The sequence below is a fragment of the Morus notabilis genome, unplaced genomic scaffold (genome assembly GCF_000414095.1).
Source record: "Morus notabilis unplaced genomic scaffold, ASM41409v2 Scaffold345, whole genome shotgun sequence".
In the NCBI taxonomy this organism is placed as follows: domain Eukaryota; kingdom Viridiplantae; phylum Streptophyta; class Magnoliopsida; order Rosales; family Moraceae; genus Morus; species Morus notabilis.
In genome coordinates this window covers 249,871-268,431 of record NW_010356869.1, presented here as the reverse complement: position 1 = coordinate 268,431, position 18,561 = coordinate 249,871, and the positions used below count along the sequence as shown (strand labels likewise).

The 18,561-nt window shown below is 32.3% G+C and overlaps 2 protein-coding genes across 2 annotated transcripts; both read right to left on the bottom strand.

The window, feature by feature from the left end:
• Positions 1 to 2,718: 2,718 nt before the first annotated feature.
• On the bottom strand, positions 2,719 to 3,768 carry LOC21395757 (protein ELC). Its single transcript, XM_010088818.1, has one exon. It carries the CDS (start codon positions 3,766 to 3,768, stop codon positions 2,719 to 2,721), a length of 1,050 nt encoding a protein of 349 aa, XP_010087120.1.
• Positions 3,769 to 14,139: 10,371 nt separating this feature from the next.
• On the bottom strand, positions 14,140 to 16,444 carry LOC21395756. Its single transcript, XM_010088817.2, has 3 exons — positions 15,303 to 16,444; positions 15,008 to 15,200; positions 14,140 to 14,792 (listed from the first exon to the last, which is right to left on the bottom strand). Exons 1-3 carry the CDS (start codon positions 15,702 to 15,704, stop codon positions 14,302 to 14,304), a joined length of 1,086 nt encoding a protein of 361 aa, XP_010087119.1. The 5' UTR covers positions 15,705 to 16,444; the 3' UTR covers positions 14,140 to 14,301.
• Between the last annotated feature and the right edge of the window lie 2,117 nt (positions 16,445 to 18,561).

The following is an 18,561-nucleotide window of genomic DNA, read 5'->3' as shown; positions in this document are numbered from 1 at the left end:
AACTCAATAGTGATGAAAAATTTTAATAGGGTATATGGGTAGAGTTTTATTCGTCTTTTCGTTGTGAATGCATAGAAAAAAAAATCATCTCAATCATAATTAAAACGAAAAAGTTATGATATTTTTAAGAATAGAAAAAATATTGTTCATTAATTTGAGTTCGAGTTTATGAACTCGAGTTGAAAGGGAAACTTGGGTCTCGTTCATTTCACCGATTTCAGTTTATAATTCGAGTTTTGCTACAGTAAAAAGTTATCAGAAACAATCACATCTTATTTTTAGCTACAGTAAAAAACTCTCACATAAATTCAAATCTCAACTTGAATTAAAAACTCAAATTAGTGAACTAAACGGGTCCTTAAACTCGAGTTTAGCCTCAAACTCGAGTTCAAACTCAAATTTTATAAAATAATATGAACTTGAATAAAGTTATAACTCGAGTTCAAACTTTTTATAAGTTTCGTTGCAAAAGAACAACCTAACAATATGAATTTAGTTGTCTTTATAATAAATCTTTCCATAAAAGAAGTCTTTGAGCCCGATTGGTTAGAAGATTCATTCTCTGATTTGAATCATGGTTCATGATTCGTTACAGTATTTTCTCTCATAAAAAACACACGTAAATCGAAAATAATTCTAATCCATAAACCAAACGGGCTCTTTATTATAAATTTGGTTTATATTTATTTTTGAATTAATTTTTTAGTAGAATTAAAAAATTTATCATTTATGGAATTTGATAATGTTTTAAGTCTCGTTCATTTCACCAATTCGAGTTTTGTTACAGTAAAAAACTCTCAGAAACAATCACATCTAACTTTTTTCTACAGTAAAAAACTCTCACATAAAATCACATCTCAATTCAAATTAAAAACTCGAATCAGCAAACTAAACAGGACCTTAGTGATTAACTTGATTTTGTAATTATAAAAAGTAAAAAATTACCCCATTCTTGAAAGATAGAAAAATTACTACCCTCATATTGTAATTTATAGCATTATTCTGTAATGGTAATGGACTACCTTACCCGATTATTAAAAAAATGTGGAAGTTACTATCTCCATATTTTATAATTTTTTTATGGGATTTTTTTTATAATTTTTCTGTTCATTATATTGATATTTTTGTGTTCTAATAATAATGTCTTGCAAATAATTTTTTTTTATTTTTATCTTGTATTTTATGATTATTTACAAAATATATCTTTCGTTTTCAACCGTTACAAGTGTATACAATTAAATTACATTAAATAGGCACATGTAAATCTTGTCCTTGATCAATTTGTTATTTTTACCAAAGAACGATGAAAACACCATTGAAAATAAAAGGAAAAAAATCAAAAGAATGAATGAAAAAAAAAAAAGAAGCAAAAGTGAATGTGTACTTTTTTTGTGTATTTCTCACGTGTTCCCAAAAAGAAGGAAATATCGGCGTTCTATGTTTTTTCAGTCACTAAATTTGATCAAAATCACATTAAATTAAAAATATTTTACAGAATAAATAGATTTTCATACAGATCTGACGGCTGAAAAACAGAAAATACCGGTGTTGCAAAAAGAAAAGAACACCCAAAAAAATCCCTTTTTTTTGTCTCTTAAGTATATATTTTCTTCATTGTTTTGGTAGTCAAAGAATCAAAATTCAGTAGTATAAACTTGCAAGTACAACGAACAAAAATCAATAATATATTTATGAACTAATCCTGAAATACATTATACAGGTAAAAATTCATTTTAAAAAACCTTGAAATACATTGTACTGGTAAAAATCCATTTTAAAAACCGTATATTAAGTACCTTGAGTTCATTTTAGAATAGAAAATGTCCAATTATTCGTTCACTCTAAGAGAATAAATTAAATTGAATTCAAGAAATCAACAATATAATAAAAGAATTTAGCCTTTTATCGTAAAAGCCTCAACTTAAGAATTCATCTATGCTCACTCATAAAAGTCAATGCATATTAGTAAACTGTTGAAACCTCAAACAATCTTTCCGGATCTCATTTTCAGAAATTACAAAGAAACGTTATATATCCATCACATCACATATTCAATAGCTATCAATTATATTATCACAAAGTTTTCAAACAATCACATTGCGTGTTTGAAACTCATTCTAAAATAATTTTATTTTTTGTATGAAAATAAAAATAAAAACGTTTTCATTCTCAGACATAAATCTTTTTTGAAAATGCGTTTAGTAGTTTTATCAATAGATTATTTTCAATGTAAAAAAACCTATTAATGTCTCTCTTTCTCTTTCTCTGCTTGAGATAGGAGAAAATGAAAACAAAAAATAAAAAACACTAAAAGTCATTTTTCATTTCTCTCTCAATTTACACTAAATTAAAAAATTATTTTCATTTCTATTTTTTATCTTTATTACGCCAAACGCCGTTTTAAAAACGTTTTCATTTTTTTTTATCGGAAAACGTAAAAAATAAAAACAGAATCAATTCCAAACACGACTTCATCTCTGAATATATATCTATACATGCTAATTTTGAACAAGTTACAAAATCAAGCATAGGCCAATACCAAGTTGGTTGATACTTCATACATATCAAGCGTCTTCCAAAACAAAAATAAAAAGACCAAATCAAATTGAAAAATGTTATATAGGGGTTAAATCCACACCCTCTTTACAAAGATCTCACAGGTGGACCCACTTTTTATGAGACATGGGGTCGGATAAGATTGCTCGATCGAATTTGGTGTCAACAAGGCCAATGGAGTATGGTGGCAGAGCCTCTCAATTTGACCAACATCGCCCTATGATAAAACTGTTCTCGAGCCAAAGCCCTCACTTGCTTAATATAACCTTCCAAACTCACCACCCCTTCTTCCACCGCCTTGTCCAGCGCATATATCACATCTTCCACGGCTCTATCCGCCGCCAAGCAATCCAACAACTTCTCCGAATCACCACCACCATCATCGTCAACCCCTTCAAAAGCCTTCTCGACATTCCCTTCGTCACCAACACCAACATTAACGGCATCGTAATTAACTCTCAACCAGTTCATCACCACATCCGCTTGCTCAGTCAACTCCAACACTTTCATTTTCAACCTCTTCTTTTCTTCTTCAAGCCCGCCAATTATAACTCTCTCCACAACATTCACTCTCTCCACCATCTCCGCCCGCAGTTCCGCCAGCGCGAGCCTTTCTCTCTCGGCGGCGGCGGTGAACGACGCGACGTCGTAGTGAACCGAGCCCACCAGCCGGTCAAGCGCCTCTCTTTTGGACACGAGGGAAACGTGGGCAAAAGCGTGGTTTTTATGGGAGAGCATGACGAAGGGGTGGTCGTGGGAGAAGAGCTTTGCGAGGTTCCGGACGAGGCTGGAGAGGGAGCACCGTGGGTGGGCCCAGGTTTCGAGGTACGGACAGGTTGTGGAGCCGGAGGGGGAGTGGACGAATGGGTGACCATTGCGAATCGTATTGGTTTTACTTTCCGCGGTGGCGACAAAGACCATCGGAGGCGTGAGAGGGTGGTTTTGGTGGAGCCAGATGGTGAGGGGGACGGGAGGCGTGGAGGCGGTGACGCGGAGGTCGCCAATGACGCAGAGGAGGGTGACGGCAGTGCCGTCGTTGTGGACGAATGTGCCGAAGGAGGGACTGAAGGTGGGGAATTCTTGGAGGAGAGAAAGGAGGTGGTTTCTTATGATCCATTTTTGGTGGGGGTCGGAGTAAGAGAGGTTGAAAGTGGTTGTGTTGGAGTTGAAGAGGGCTAACTCTATGAATTGGATGGCTGTAGGCGACGCCATTTGAGAGAGCTGTGTGCTCTAGCTAGCTTCACACTAATGAAGAATAAATGTTTGTAGGTTGCACTTTTTGGAGTTCAAATTCATCACCCATTTTTGTCTTGTTTGACTTTGACACTTCATTTGTTTGTTATTAATACGAAAACTTAGGCCTTATCCTGTTTCCACTTTTCACATTTTTCAAAAAAAAAAAAAATTTTAAAGTAGCGTTTAACGTAATAAAAATAAAATATAAAAATAAAAAATAATTTTTTAATTTAGTGTAAAATAAAAAAAAATTAATATTTTTTATTTTTATTTTTTTCTTTTTTGAGTAGAAAAAAAGAAAGAGAGACATTAATAAAATTTTTTATATTAAAAATAATTTTTTAATAAAATTATTAAGCGCATTTTTAAAAATAATTTTTGTTTGAAATTAAAATATTTTTATTTTTATTTTTATATAAAAATAAATTTATTTTGAAATAAATTTCTAACGCGTTTTTAGTATTAAAAAGACAACTAATGGACTGACAAATTAAGAACACTCATAATTTTTAAACCGTTGGATTTACATATAATTGAATTTGGTGTGATTAGGATGTCGTGAAATTCGATACAGAAGAAAATTCATGTTTTTGTCTTTTAGAAAAGGACGATTATGAAAGACCAAACAATTAAGTCAATGAGGGGGAAAATTCGGAAAGTCTTCGTGGCAATTTCTCGGAAGTTTTCTGTCAGAGTACCTGTTGGGTGGGGATGGCTATATTCTCCGTAGGACGGCCCTACGGGGATTCGTATTGAATAAAGTGGGAATGAAAGATAATAATAGGAAATGAGAATGGAGATGGGGATAAAATTTTCTCTCCCATGTTATGATCAGTAAGAAAGAAAGAAAATATAATAAAAATAAAATATGAAAGTGATAAAAAATAATAATTATAAAAAAGAAATTAATTTTTTTTATGTTGTTTAGTATGAAAAGATGAAAAGAAAATGAGTTTATTTTTACTTGTTTGATATTAAAAGTTAAATTGGAATGAAAGAAAAAATTTTACTCATAAATTACTTTTATATCTTTAAATTTTTTACTTGGATGTTGATGGAGAAAAGAGTAGTTTAATAATTTTACTCACTCTAATTAGTTATCCCTATTTTTCATTCTATTTTCCGCCCACTTGTGAAAAGAAGAAAAATAGTGAGACCCACATATATTATTTTCTACTCAATTTTCTATTCTTTTCTCTTTTCTCTCCAACCAAACAACCTAAAATTTCCATTTTCTCTCCTAAATCTCTCCACTTTCTTTCTTCTTTCTACTTTTCTTTCCTATCAAACATAGCAAAGTGGGGACGAAATAAGCACTCTCTATTCCGTTATTGTCCCTATGTGCATATATTGTATATAATATAATATATTTTATATAAATATGCATACATATATTTTTATATACTGTTTTTTTTTTGCATATATTTTGAATTTAATTTGTATTGAAGAATTTTTAATTTCGGTCTAAATTTATATTAAATTTTTAATATATTTTTACTTTAAGTTACAATAATTTTAAAATACTTAATTACATTCGATGAGAAATAAAATGGGTATGAAGAACGACACCTCAACAAGGCGGGAATGGAAGCGGAAATGAGAATGGTTTTGTAGGGTGGGAATGAGGATGGTAAATCATTTCCCATCCCGCCCTGCCCCGTTGCCGTCCCTACCTGTTAGAGGTTTCTTGTTGCTTCTCGTGTGTGTTATCTATCAATGTGAGTCAGCAATATTTGTTTAATAGAAAAGGAGTTGGAATTTCCGTTTTTAGTTGTAGCGAGTAACTAGTTTTCAATTGTGTTCGGTAGACTTGGTTTTATTGTTCAGTCTGAATGCAGTGGACAAATGGGCAGGGTTTTATCTTGTATCAGATAAGATTAAAGATTTTCCCTCGAATTAAAAAGAGAAAAAAAGGATCAGAGAACAGATTAAAAATTGGCTTAGTTGACTTGACCAGTGCTTGTAATCTATGGAAAGATTTTTAAATGTGTGTGTATTATGAAAACGGAACCATAGAAATTTTGTAAAACGACAAATATGCCAAACAAAAAACAACAATTGAAAAAAAAAAAAAAAAAGCGACTATTTTTGTTAAGGAAGAAAACAGCGTATAAAATCGACAATTTAAGAAACGACGGCATTTTCTATAAGAAAACAACATGATTTTGAAGAACGACAAAAATTATTAAAGACGACAAATGTTAATAACGGCAAAAAAAAACCCTAAAGCAACAAAATGTCTTTAGAAAACACTATTTGATAGAGATTTATGAACATTATTTATTTTTTTATTTTACTTCTAAACGTTAAGAAACAATAAGATTACATGGAAACGATAGCAAAGATGAAGAATGCAATAAATTGAAAAACGACAACGTAATAAAAACGACTCGATCATAAAAATGTACAATTGTCATCAGCATAACCCTCAATTTTCTAAACGACCTTTCAATTATATTTGGAGGGAGAGGGAGTATAGACATATATGCCCTTCTTTTGCTAACGTTTTAAAAGTTCACATGTCATTCCTTGAAGTTCACGGGCAAAGTGATTATACTTCCAAGAGACAAAAATAGTTTTTTTTATAAAAAATGTAACAAATAAAGCAAGATAATAAATTATGATGCAATCACGTATTTATAGTTAGGCTGGACTTCTTTTTTATGCCAGCATTTTCATGGCTATGAAATGGGACGATCAAAATGGACTTCTCATATGAATCAAACACAGCTCGTGCAAGTTTTTATTGGGCTTTTCTAGCCAGGTTGCTCCAACCATGCGTTTATAATAAGTTATTCTTTTTTTTCCAAATTCTAGAAGCTAATTTATGTTCATTATGCGTTTAATTACAACTCGTTGGTCAAATTTTCAATATTTTAGAGAATGATCCTAGAGCTCTGCCGTGAGATTAAGGCCGTACAAGAAATGAGAACGAGTAATTTCGATTCGGGCCTAGGTCCAATTAGGAGCTAATTAAATTTAAAAACCTTCATAAACTCCAAAACTCTGTTTATCATCAAATTAGTATAAATTAAAGAACCAAAAAAGGAATTTAACTATAATCAGAGGCTAATACTTTAATGGGAGAAATAGAGAAATAGGCCAAGACTTGAGATGAATTAAAATTAATAGGCCTTAATAAATAGGTCAAATTACCGTTTTCGTCAATAACTTGTCTGGTTATGAACCATAACTTAACAAGTTATTCACGGTTTTTATCCATAACTTGTCTGGCTATGAACTATAACTTGACAAGTTATGGCACATTAATTTTTATAACTAAAAATTGGCAAAGGTTTTTATATTTGCCAATTTTATACTATTTTCCTACTTTTAATTGCTTATGACTGGTGCGATTAATACTAAGAGCCTTGGCATCCTTATACAGGCTTTAGCCCAACCCCCACTTTACTTCCTAGTTCCTAAAAGTTATGTGGGTTTTTGACCCTTTTTTTATTAGGCCTAAGCCTAACAGAGGACGTGTTCAAAAATCTTAAATGTCACTCCCCATGCATGGAATGGCATCACATACCTTTTATACTACTACTCATTGCACTAGTAACAGAGAGTTTCATTGACAACATGAATGAATTATGAGCGCCTTTACGCCCCGTTTATTTTACTAATTCGAGTTTTATTACAGTAAAAAATTCTCAAAAACAGTCAAATTTAACTTTTTTACTACGGTAAAAAATTATCACATAAAATCACATCTTAACTTGAATCAGCGAACTAAACGGGCCTTTAGTTGGTTACTATTGATCAAACAAAAGAATTTTCAAATAATAGAAAGGGTCGGTTAAAAACATTTAAGCTATGTTCTTCTACATTATTTTTTTCTCACCAAAAAAAAAATTTTTAAAAGTCATAATCAAAAATCTTAATTTGAACCCATATACATTTTTGAAGGGCAAAGGCTGACGAAAATAACAAACAAACCAGAATCTATTACATTTGCATTCACACTTTTTTACTGACGTGTAATTGGTCCAAAGTAGATGACGAACAATTAGATAGAGGCAAAGAAAAATTTGCACCCAGAAGAAGCACAAAAAGAGAAGGTTGGAGTTTCATCAGACATAAAACGAGATTCTCGTGTCCTTTGCACCGGCAGGAAAAAATGGAAACAGAAGGCTTTGAAAGTCACAACTCAATGGAAAGAATCGTTTTTCCTTACTTCTTCTTCTTCTTATATTCTTTTTTTTTTGAAGCATTTTATCCACAAGAGCTGGTCCCTCATCTCAATTCACTAGGGCTTTTTTCTGAGATTTTGGTCCCCTATGACTCTGAGAAATAAAATCTCGTTCACTTCGCGGATTCGAGTTTTCAATTTGAGCTGAGATGTGACATTTTCAGAGAGATTTTCACTGTAGCAGAAAAAGTAAAATGTGATATTTTCTGATAGCTTTTTACTGTAAAAACCTAAAACTGAAAACTCGAATCGGTGAAATGAACGAAGCCTAATGGTCGTAAAGATTGAACAGTTTTTGGATGAGGTTTGATGTTGCATGCAATTAGATGTTTTAAATGGTACTTTTAGGCTGTCCAACTACTTTATATCATGACTTAATTATAGTTCTATTTACACTCCTTTTTTTATTCTCCACACGCATTTTTTAAATACATCCACATAAATTTAAAAGGATTAAATTTACTTTTTACACATCTCTCTTATTATAAGATTACTCTTTATTATTCTCATAATATTATCAATTCTTGCTCACTTTATTTTTATTTTTATACCCAAAATTTTATTTTAACTTATTACTTAAATATTGTTACTTTTTTTTTTTATCTGCATATGTTTTTCCTGAAGTTTTGAGTATGGAGCATTTTACATACGTAGGGAAATTTACTATTATATGCTTTTTTTCAGAAGAATAAAGGATATAAACATGAGCATAACGGCAAGATAATTATATCAATTGAGGTGTTGGTCATAAAGACAAAAATGGAGAAAAAAAAAAAAGAAGACAACGAACTCAGAGAAGAGCATAAGCAGATCAGAGAGAGACATGAAAGAAAAATCCGATGTTATATGAAATGATTAACTATTAAGAAAACAAAATAATTGATAAAAGAAAACATAAGCATAATACGAAAAAGAGATGAAAGAAAAATTCGTTATACCACAAAAAACAAAGATAAATTAACATATCTCATGGAATAAATCATAATTTGGGATATAACATGCCATCTAAAAAAGTTTAAATATAATATATAGGGGTTTTTACTTAGATAATTAGGTATATTATAAATTTTTTTTGTCATTTCATTTGAGGGTATTTTTATCATAAAAAAAATTAATTTAAAGGGGGATGTGAAAGAGTAAAAAAGAGTTTGTATATAGAATTACCCGGACCTAAAATCTACCTAATGTTATACGACTATGTGTATTACTTTTATTTTCACTGTCTTTTTTTTTTCCTCTACTGAAATGAATCGATTTATGGGAAAAGTATTAATTATTTCTTTTTTTTTTTCTGATATATCTTACAAAATCAGCTCAACCGACAATCAGATATTGAACCTTCCATAAATTTTGGAAAATTAGTTCCCTTTATCGTACCAAAAATGCTAAATATCACCCGCCGCAATGATCATCGATATTAATTTCTCAATCAGTGATTCACATATAAAATTGCATAAATCATGGTGTAATAATCAGTAAAATCCTCGAGTGATATGTAAATTTGTGATTAACTAAAGTCTAAAACTATATGGTTATAATCACCTAATAATAATGCATAATGTTGCTATATATTTTTAGAGTTTTTCTTGAGTAAATTTTTTTTATTAATAGGGCCAATCTTGATAATTAAATTTAATTAAAATCCCATTAGATAAAAAATGTGCGTAAAATAAACAATTTTTTACACAAATTTAAGACTCATTTAGTTCGTTGATTCAAATTTTTAATTTGAGTTGAAATGTAATTTTATGTGAGAGCTTTTTACTGTAGCAAAAAAGTTAGATGTAACTGTTTCTAAGAGCTTTTTACTGTAGTAAAACTCAAATCAGTGAAATGAACGGGGCCTTAACAATTAAAAACAAAATTTTACGGTACTTCATCTTTTAAGTGCTTACTAGATAAATCTCTTAGGGTTTGTTTGGTACGAGAATTTAAATGAGGGTAATTATAATCATGATTCTGGAACAATAACCATGATTCATAATTTTAGGTTCAAATCATGATTATGAAATCATAATTCAGAATCAGGGGTTTGAATCACCTTGAATCAAGAGGGGAGTGGTTTTAGAATAATGAGTGATTCTGATTTAAAACATCACATCAGATTCTAAATCATGATTTAGAATCATCCAAATCAAACATTGATTATGAATCATGATTCAAAATCACTATAAACAAACATTGGATGTTTGGTTTGTGTATTCAGAATTATAATTGAGAACTATTCTCGTTTTACATGTGTTTTTATGAGAGAAAATCACTGTAGAGAACAATGAATTATGATTCAGAATCATGGACGAATACATGAAACAAACATCTTTTAATTCTAAACTATGATATAGAATCATAATTCTGGATTTATTTAACGTTTGGTTCATGTATTCAGAATCATAATTTAAAATCATTCTCGTTTTATATATATTTTTTATAAAAAAAAATATTATAAAAAATTATAAGTCATGATTAGAATTATGAATGAATACAAGAAATAAACATTAATAAACCAACTCTTACTTTTTATTTATCCGTTTAATTATTATTAAGGGAAGCATCTTTCTAACCCTCGGGAATAGAATTATTGGCTTGAGGACAAAATCATGAGCCTCCTGTAAAAGGTTGCAGAGTCTTCTTTTGCCTTACAAAATAGCGGAATCCCAATGCTCACTGAGCGTGCCACTTAAAAAAAATTTATAAGGCTGACTGCTTTATAAAAAGCCACGGGCAACTTTGCATTTTCACCTCCTTTTTCATTTTTAATCCCGTAGAAAACCTTCCTTCTTTCAATCACATGTTTCATAGCAAGTTTCTCCATTGTATTGCCTTGTTTTAAATGCTCTTCTCACAAGTTTATCCGTCTAGTTTTGAGACTTTGAGTTAATTTGACTTTACTCTTTAGCTCATAGAAACACCATTTTAATCATATTTAAACTCGTGGAACACGTGACGGACGCGTGGAACACCTTTTTCCTAACGTATTTTTAACACATAAAATAAGGGTTCCGTGTAAGAAACATCTTTTTTGCGGTGGTTTTTTTTTTTTTTTTTTTTTTTTTTTTTCTTCGCCGTTTAAAAGAATCAAAACTCTCAACTTCCCTATTTAGAAAAGTACAAAATTCCCGAATTTATGAAAAGAATGTTTATTTCATGTATTCATTTTTTATTTTAAATTATAATTTATGATTTTTTATAATATTTTTTTCTCATAAAAAACACATATAAAATGAGAATAATTCTGAATCTATAAACTAAACGTCCATTAAACTGTACAGTTTTACCACTGTTGTTAGAAAACTAATTTTGTAAACAAAAAATTTAGCGAAACCAGATTTTATAATTCCATTTCCTCCTTCCTAGCTAGAAAGCTATAAGCTTTTCTTTTTTTTTTTCAATGAACTCTGTAAATTAGACTACTAGCAAGCTCTCTATTAAAGGGCAAATATATATATATATATATATATGAAGATGAAGAAAGAAAAACTTGTAAGCTCTCTTATTTAAGCAATCATATTGAATTATTGATGTATTTTTTTTTATGTAAATTATGTATTGATACACCTTGCGTCTTCTCTGAACTTAGTCTTACTGCTTCTTAATACATCTCATTGCTTTTACGTATGAATGATGCACGTAGGTCTATTTATTAATGACACCTTTGATAAACGGGTTCAAATAGGATTTACCAAAATTGATTTAAACATGTGTTTAATCTTAGTTAGCTCCCCTTGTTTTCAATGATTTTAACCATTAAAAAAAAAACAACTAAAATTTTAACCTATTTATCAAACGGACTCTAAACTTATCTACCGTGGTAAAAAAAAATAATGAAAATGAAGATAGACATCCCATAAAAAAGGAAGAAAAGTTAATCTATTGGAGTTAAAATTTGTAGACCTCAAAGGAATCAAGTTCCTCAAGCGAAACCTAATTGAAAATAATCAATTAATAACCATAAACGCAAAAAAAATTATAACTAAAAACTACTACACTTGATGAACATTTAAACATAAATAATTACACATTCAACCTCAGTTTTACAAAAATCTTCTTCTTGGATCGATTTTTTTTTCCTCTCTAAAGTAAAGTGCCGTAGATGACTTGTGAATAGGAAAAAAAAAAAAAAAAAAAAAAAAAAGAGCTCTTCAATGCTCGACTTCAGCTTCGAAAGTTGTTTGAACTTGAAGTAGCTTCCAGGTTCGTACTCTCTATTATTAAGAGTTGATAACAAATTCAACCTTATAGCCTACATATCAAACAAACAAACAAAATATAGCGTTATTTTTTCTGTTATTTTATTCATTAACGGTTTAACACATAAATTTTACTATTTATTTTTATATTTATATAATAATATATTATTTTAATAAAATTCACATGTCAAACAGTAAGTAAAAAGAGTGACAAAAAAACATAATAAATTATGCTAGCAGTTAAAAGAAAATTTTTTTAATATGTCAACATACCGATAAATTAAAATTTATAACCGTTAAATATGTATAAAATTACATAAAAATTAAAAAATATACAAACATAACGATTAAAACAAATTAAACTATCGATACAGCGTCATATTAAATAATCTCCCCCGTTAAAATATATAAAGCAATATTGGTAAAGAACCAAAAAGAAACGACTTGGCTAATTATTCTACAAATCCACGTGGCAATATGGATAAGTCTTACTTGCACGCTTTGGATAAATTAAGAAAGAATCAAAACGAGCTCGAAAACTTCAGCAATTTTATTGTTCAATTAGCAATTAAATCCCTGTACAAGCAAAAAAAAAAAAAAGAAATTTTTTTTTTTTTTTTTTTTTTTTTTTTTTTTTTTTTCTTTCTGTTCTCTCTTTGTGGTTGAACACTTCAAGCAATCTGCGGTTTTATGGAGAAGATAGGGGGATTATTCGGTTAAATAAAGTAGGCATGAGGTTGCTTTCGAGACGTAAACACTTGGACCTTGCTTAGTGTATTAGCTATTCTATTATCGTATACATAGTGGCCCCACCATAAGCAATTATGATCGAAAATGGCCCCACCGATTTTTTCTCATTTTAAAAAACAGTTGTAGATAATAGCGTGGAAATCGATAGGAAGAGCTTTCACAAAATTTCACAATATAACAATAATGTGGGATAACATTATTATTTTTTGTGATTTTACAGTAGCTAGAAATGATTGAGTAATATTTATATGCCAATTGCCAGCGGCTAAAAAAAGGGAAAAAAGGTGTTTAAAAACTGCGATAAAAATTATAAAATAGAAAGCGTAATATGCTTCCAGATTGCTGTTTCCGAGAAACTGTGGACCCGGTTCAGTACGAGGCGCAAAACTCACGTACGTAGTCACTCACAAACAACCAAACTTGGTACACGTTAGCAGAAAAGAAAAGGAAAACGTATTGTATGCGCAGGGTGCTAAGGATACGGCGTTCTCTTTGTTGGTTGTTGGTTAGACTCTTTTTTTTTTTTCCAAAACAGAAAAGTAGCCACTTGGCACGCTAGTTTTGAGTGTCGTATCATTTATTTCACTAAAACGGCGATCATAGTTTTCCCCGGAGGAAAAAGGGAAAAAAAAAAAAAAAACGTTTTTGTTAGAAAAATAAAAGAATCATTTTTGTATTTTACTTATTTTAGAGAGAAAAAAGTTCGGAAGTGTTTGAGTTGCGTCAGAGTATCAAAAATAGCAGTTGAAAAAAAAAAGCTCGAATTAACTATTATGCTAAAAAAATTTATCGTTTCTTCACCGTTTTGCTGAAAAAAATTGTCGGATAGATTTTTATTTTTCTTTTCCGGAAGCTTCTTTTACAGCAGCGTTAGCACCACCGAGTCACCGCGCTAAATTGTCAATGTAACAACAAACTATTGTCCGTTAATTCGCTATAACGGATCTTTTTATCTTCATCCGAAAGCAACGTTGGAACTTTAACACCTCTTTTTTTTTTTTTTTTATCTGCATTTATTTGAGATCAGAAAGTGGGTAGAGTTCACCCCTTAAAATAAAAGGAATATTTTATTTATCATTATCTATATTCAATTGCATTTAAATCGTCAACCTTAAAAATCAAGCGAAAGGATAATCCTATGCATTTAAAATTAACAAAAATAGGAAAGATAATAAGCCTTATCCAAACGGGAAAGAACAAAACTTGTAATATTTTTTCATTAACTGTATATTCCATTGTTATTTATTGATATTAGTAAATCGGACCCTTACAATAAAAAACAGAAGGGGATCCACAGGTTATACTACTACCACATAGGCAAATATAATACGTAATTCTTCGACAGTTAAAAAAAACAAAAACAAAAACAAAAACAAAATTTCATGGCTCATCTTCCATAACAGAAGCGAAACCGGTCACTTTCTTAACCCCAAATTCAACGTGTTGTCTTGGCACCGTTACCGTTATCCATTCCTGTCCCTCCTTGCGGAACTCGGACTCACCCAACTCAGTGTCGTTCTCCGAGTTCAAGTTGCAGCACCTCGGTTTGAGCTCGTCGTTTCGGATCGAAGGCTGCGACGACGAAGGTGCGTTTCGCGTGTGAGGAGAGAGCCACTTGGCCTTGACGTACTCGGCTTTTCTCCAGGGCGGGACGTGCATTCCTTTCTTCTTGAGGCTCTGCTTCGCTGCGTCCGAGACCACGGAAACGATTCTCTGGAGCCGATCTGATTTTCCGACGAAGATGAACGGGAGGGTTTGGAGGATCGTCTTGTAGGTTTTGGTCGGTCGAGCGATTTCAAATTCCGATCGGAAATCGATATCGATTAGCAACCTTTCCCCTTCAATTATCACGTCTACGTACTCGTACTCTCCTGTGTAATCAAACAAATTATGTCATTAATCTCAAATAGAAAATTCAAAGATTTTAATTAAAATATTTGCAAGTTAAGGTTGATTTGATATATATATATATATATGTCAGAAAAAGAAAGTTGAAAAAAAAAATTGAATTTTCCTTCTGTTTCCAGGAACCAAACAAGCGGAGATATTTTTGGCGAATATTAGATGAAATAAAATGGAATTTTACCGGCGGGATAGGAGGGGGATTTCTCCCAACGAGATTTGCAGATTGAAGCGTCGTATCCGAGTGCCAACAGTCCATCGGTAACAATCGTTCTGCAAATTTCATCTTTACGCTTACAGATCTTGTTCCTCTCCACGATCCTTGCGGTGTCCGCTAGCAAATTCCTTTCCCTAACACTCGCGGAAAGAACCAAACCCTATCCATAAAATGGAAAGATTTTTATTTTTAATTTTTTGGTTTTTAAGAACAGAGATCAATTTTCAAAACTATGAGGAAGAGAGGCTTTCTATTTATTTACCTTGAGAATTTCGCATCCTTCACAAGAATTTACTAAGCTCGGATCACCGAACAGCTCCGGATCGTCCTCTGAGCCGTCGCTGCAGCTGCCGTTGAAGCAATTGGAGCGGTTCCGGCCACACTTCGCCGCGGAAGATTGCTTCTCGTTACTTCCCTCGATGAAATTCTGCACCATCTTCCCTAAGCAGACGGAGCTAGGCTCGAATTCGGTAGCGCCGGCGTTGTTGTACCCTTCCTTGCTGAAATGCGATTCCTCGGCTTTCTCCGAGGCGGAGATTTTCAGAACGCTCGTGAACTGCCGCTCAAAGAGCCGCTTGAACCGCGACTTCGCCGCCGGCTTGACCGGTTCGAACCGAGTCGGTTCTTCAGGCGGCGCGTGGAAATCGATTGGCTGGATCTTCATCGGGAACGGCGTGATCGGCGTTATCAAAATCACAACAAAGCGATCTTATCCTCCATCATCTTTAAAAACTGAGCTAATTCCTGAGTTTCAAAGTAAAAAAATAAACCCAATTTCCGATTTCCGTTTCTATCTAACTCCTAAAATCACTCCTCACAAACTCTCCTTCAATTACAAAAATCCAGAAACAAACCACGACAAATCTCTCACAAAACCACCCCCCCCAGAAAAAGGGTATAAATTGAAACCCCCAAGAAGCAAAAATAGTTAATAAAGCCTATACTTTTAGCAAAAACACATCGAAAACTCTGCAGAATCCTCCTCGGTTGAGAGCTTGGAACGGAATCAAACGCAGAGATCCAGAAATTCGCTAAAAATCGACGCAATTAGCAGAATTCGAGGCTCGTAAACCAGGTTAAGCGCCTTTTAGTACTCTCCAATTTGCTATATAAAAAGCTTTTTAGCTGCCTCTGATTGCCAAAACAAGTATGGAATAACTTCAAAACCCTGCCATGTTAAAGTCGCTTTTGCTTGGGGAGAAATGGTTACGGTTCCAAGAGATACGCGATACGACAACAAGACGTCACGTACTCACGGTTTTATGTTGGGCACATGGAGAAGAATCGATCGCCGGATCCCTCATTTTTCCTGGTGACACTCGTATATTCCGGTGAGGAACTACCGGCGTCGGGTCTTTTAGAGAGGGAGAAGACAAGTCGTTACGTGTGGTTTTGGGTTTTGTTTGGAGGGCGATAGAGAGACAGAGCTGAAGGCGGTGATATATAAACAGCGAGGATGGTGAGCACTGCTGACTAGGACTGTATGCCACGTATAATCCTACATGGCGGAATATCTAATCTGTAATAGGTTCGTGTTTCTGATTAAACGACGCCGCATCGTCGCTTGCTTTAATACCCGAAAATGCCCTCAACTGTTTTCATAAATGACGAGGAGGTGGTTTGCTCCCTCGTGATACGGAGGCCGTCGCTTTCGCCTATCACCTCACAGACGCGGCATGGGCAGGTTCGGAAAACTAATCATGTCCGTTTAAATTTTTTACCCACGGCTGCGGTATTACGGATTTCCCCTACACACTGTGGTAATGCTTGGTTAGGTGATCAAGGGAATAAGGGCAATGTTGGTAATTTCATGTGATCACCTTCTGAGTTAAAATTTCGGTGGTTGGAAAGGATTGTATGGGGAAAAGGACTTTTTGGTGGTCACAACAACAATTCAACAATTCACAGTGGCAAGCGGTGTGTATCTTAAGGATGAGGTCAAATCACAATTTTTGTGCTTGGGAAGCTAATAGATAAATGTGGGTAGTATGGTAATTTCAATATTTAAAATCCTGGTTAAAGGTTTTTAGGGGTTGTTCTCTTGTGACGAAACTCAGGAAAAATTTGAACTGGAATTAAAAATTTTATTTAAGTTCATGTTTTTTTAAAAATTTGATTTGAACTCGAATTTGAACTCGAGTTTTGAGCTAAACTTGAGTTTAAGTTTCCTCTTCAATTCGAGTTCATAAACTCGAACTCAAATTAATGAATAGTATATTTTATATTCTTAAAAATGTCATAACTTTTTCGTTTTAATTCTGATTGAGATGATTTTTTTTCTATACATTCACAATGAAAAGACAAATAAAACCTCACTCATATACCTTATTAAAATTTTTCATCACCATTGAGTTTTTATTAAAATACTATCTAAATAGAAATTTAAATTTTGATCCACTCAAATAAATTCTCAATTCAAATCATAACTCAAATGTGCACATCCAAACACAAACTCAAATTATAACTTCAACTCAAGTTATAACTCAAACTCAAGATCATTACTCAAGTCACCATAACTCAAAAATGTAAAAGAACAAACCCCAAGGTTTCGGTGTAATTTAATAAATTGATGAAAAATTAGAGTTTAATTACGTATATTTATTATGAAAAAAGTGTCTATGAGTTATGATATTTGCACATTAATCTACAAAACATGTAATAATATTTTTATTCTTTGTTAACTATCTTTAGAATTAGTTATTAATTTCATAACCACCCACAATAAAATGTATATTCAGAATGAGATTATCTCAGTAACTATAAAATGGACATTTTGACAATATGTTAAATTGAAAACATTACTTTTAAAATGATCATTTTGTGCAACTATTTGAAAGGATTAAAGGGGAAGATTATAGTAGCTGTGGGCCCAAAACCCACGACCTTTCTTCTTCTTTTTTTTTTTTTTCTTTTTTCTTTTTTATTTCTCTTACCTTACCGTTAGTAAATAAGAAAGTAGGGGTATTTTTGAGAAAAAGCGGACGTTCCCCTTTCACGCGGTAATGCGGCTTATCCTGTTGTTTCGGAGAGACACGCGTCATTATTTGACACTGATGTTAAGTCTTGGAGCAGTTTGATCAGGCCATGTGTTGAGTATGACGTCATTAAAGCCGTTGGATTGCTTGGACAAACGACCTTTCAAACGTTTCAGCAACGTTGTTCTCTACTTCTCTTTTGGCCCCTTCAGCTTCATTTTCTTTTTCTCTAAACATTTTTAAAATTAATATCTCATTCATTTTATCGATTTAAATTTTAAATTTTAAGTTTTTACAGTTAAAAATTTTCAGAAAATATCACATTTAATTTTTTTATTACAGTTAAAAACTCTCATAAAATATCATATCTCAATTCAAATTGAAAACTCAAAAGAAATGAATTAGGCCTAAAGGTTTATTCGTTTGCGTCCAAACTCAAAAAACGTTTGAATTTAAGGGGTTGTTTGGTTGGGGGATTCATACCCCGATTCGAATCGTGATTCATAGTTCGCTACAGTGTTTTCTCTCACAAAAAATACACATAAA

Bases quoted from the DNA above. Each gene is read 5' to 3' on its own strand.
- LOC21395757 (XM_010088818.1), bottom strand. From the start codon at position 3,768: ATGGCGTCGCCTACAGCCATCCAATTCATAGAGTTAGCCCTCTTCAAC.
- LOC21395756 (XM_010088817.2), bottom strand. From the start codon at position 15,704: ATGAAGATCCAGCCAATCGATTTCCACGCGCCGCCTGAAGAACCGACT. The intron at 15,201-15,302 runs GTAAATAAATAG...TTTTATGGATAG, and splicing joins AAGGATGCGAAATTCTCAAG to GGTTTGGTTCTTTCCGCGAG. The intron at 14,793-15,007 runs GTAAAATTCCAT...TTGATTACACAG, and splicing joins ATCCCCCTCCTATCCCGCCG to GAGAGTACGAGTACGTAGAC.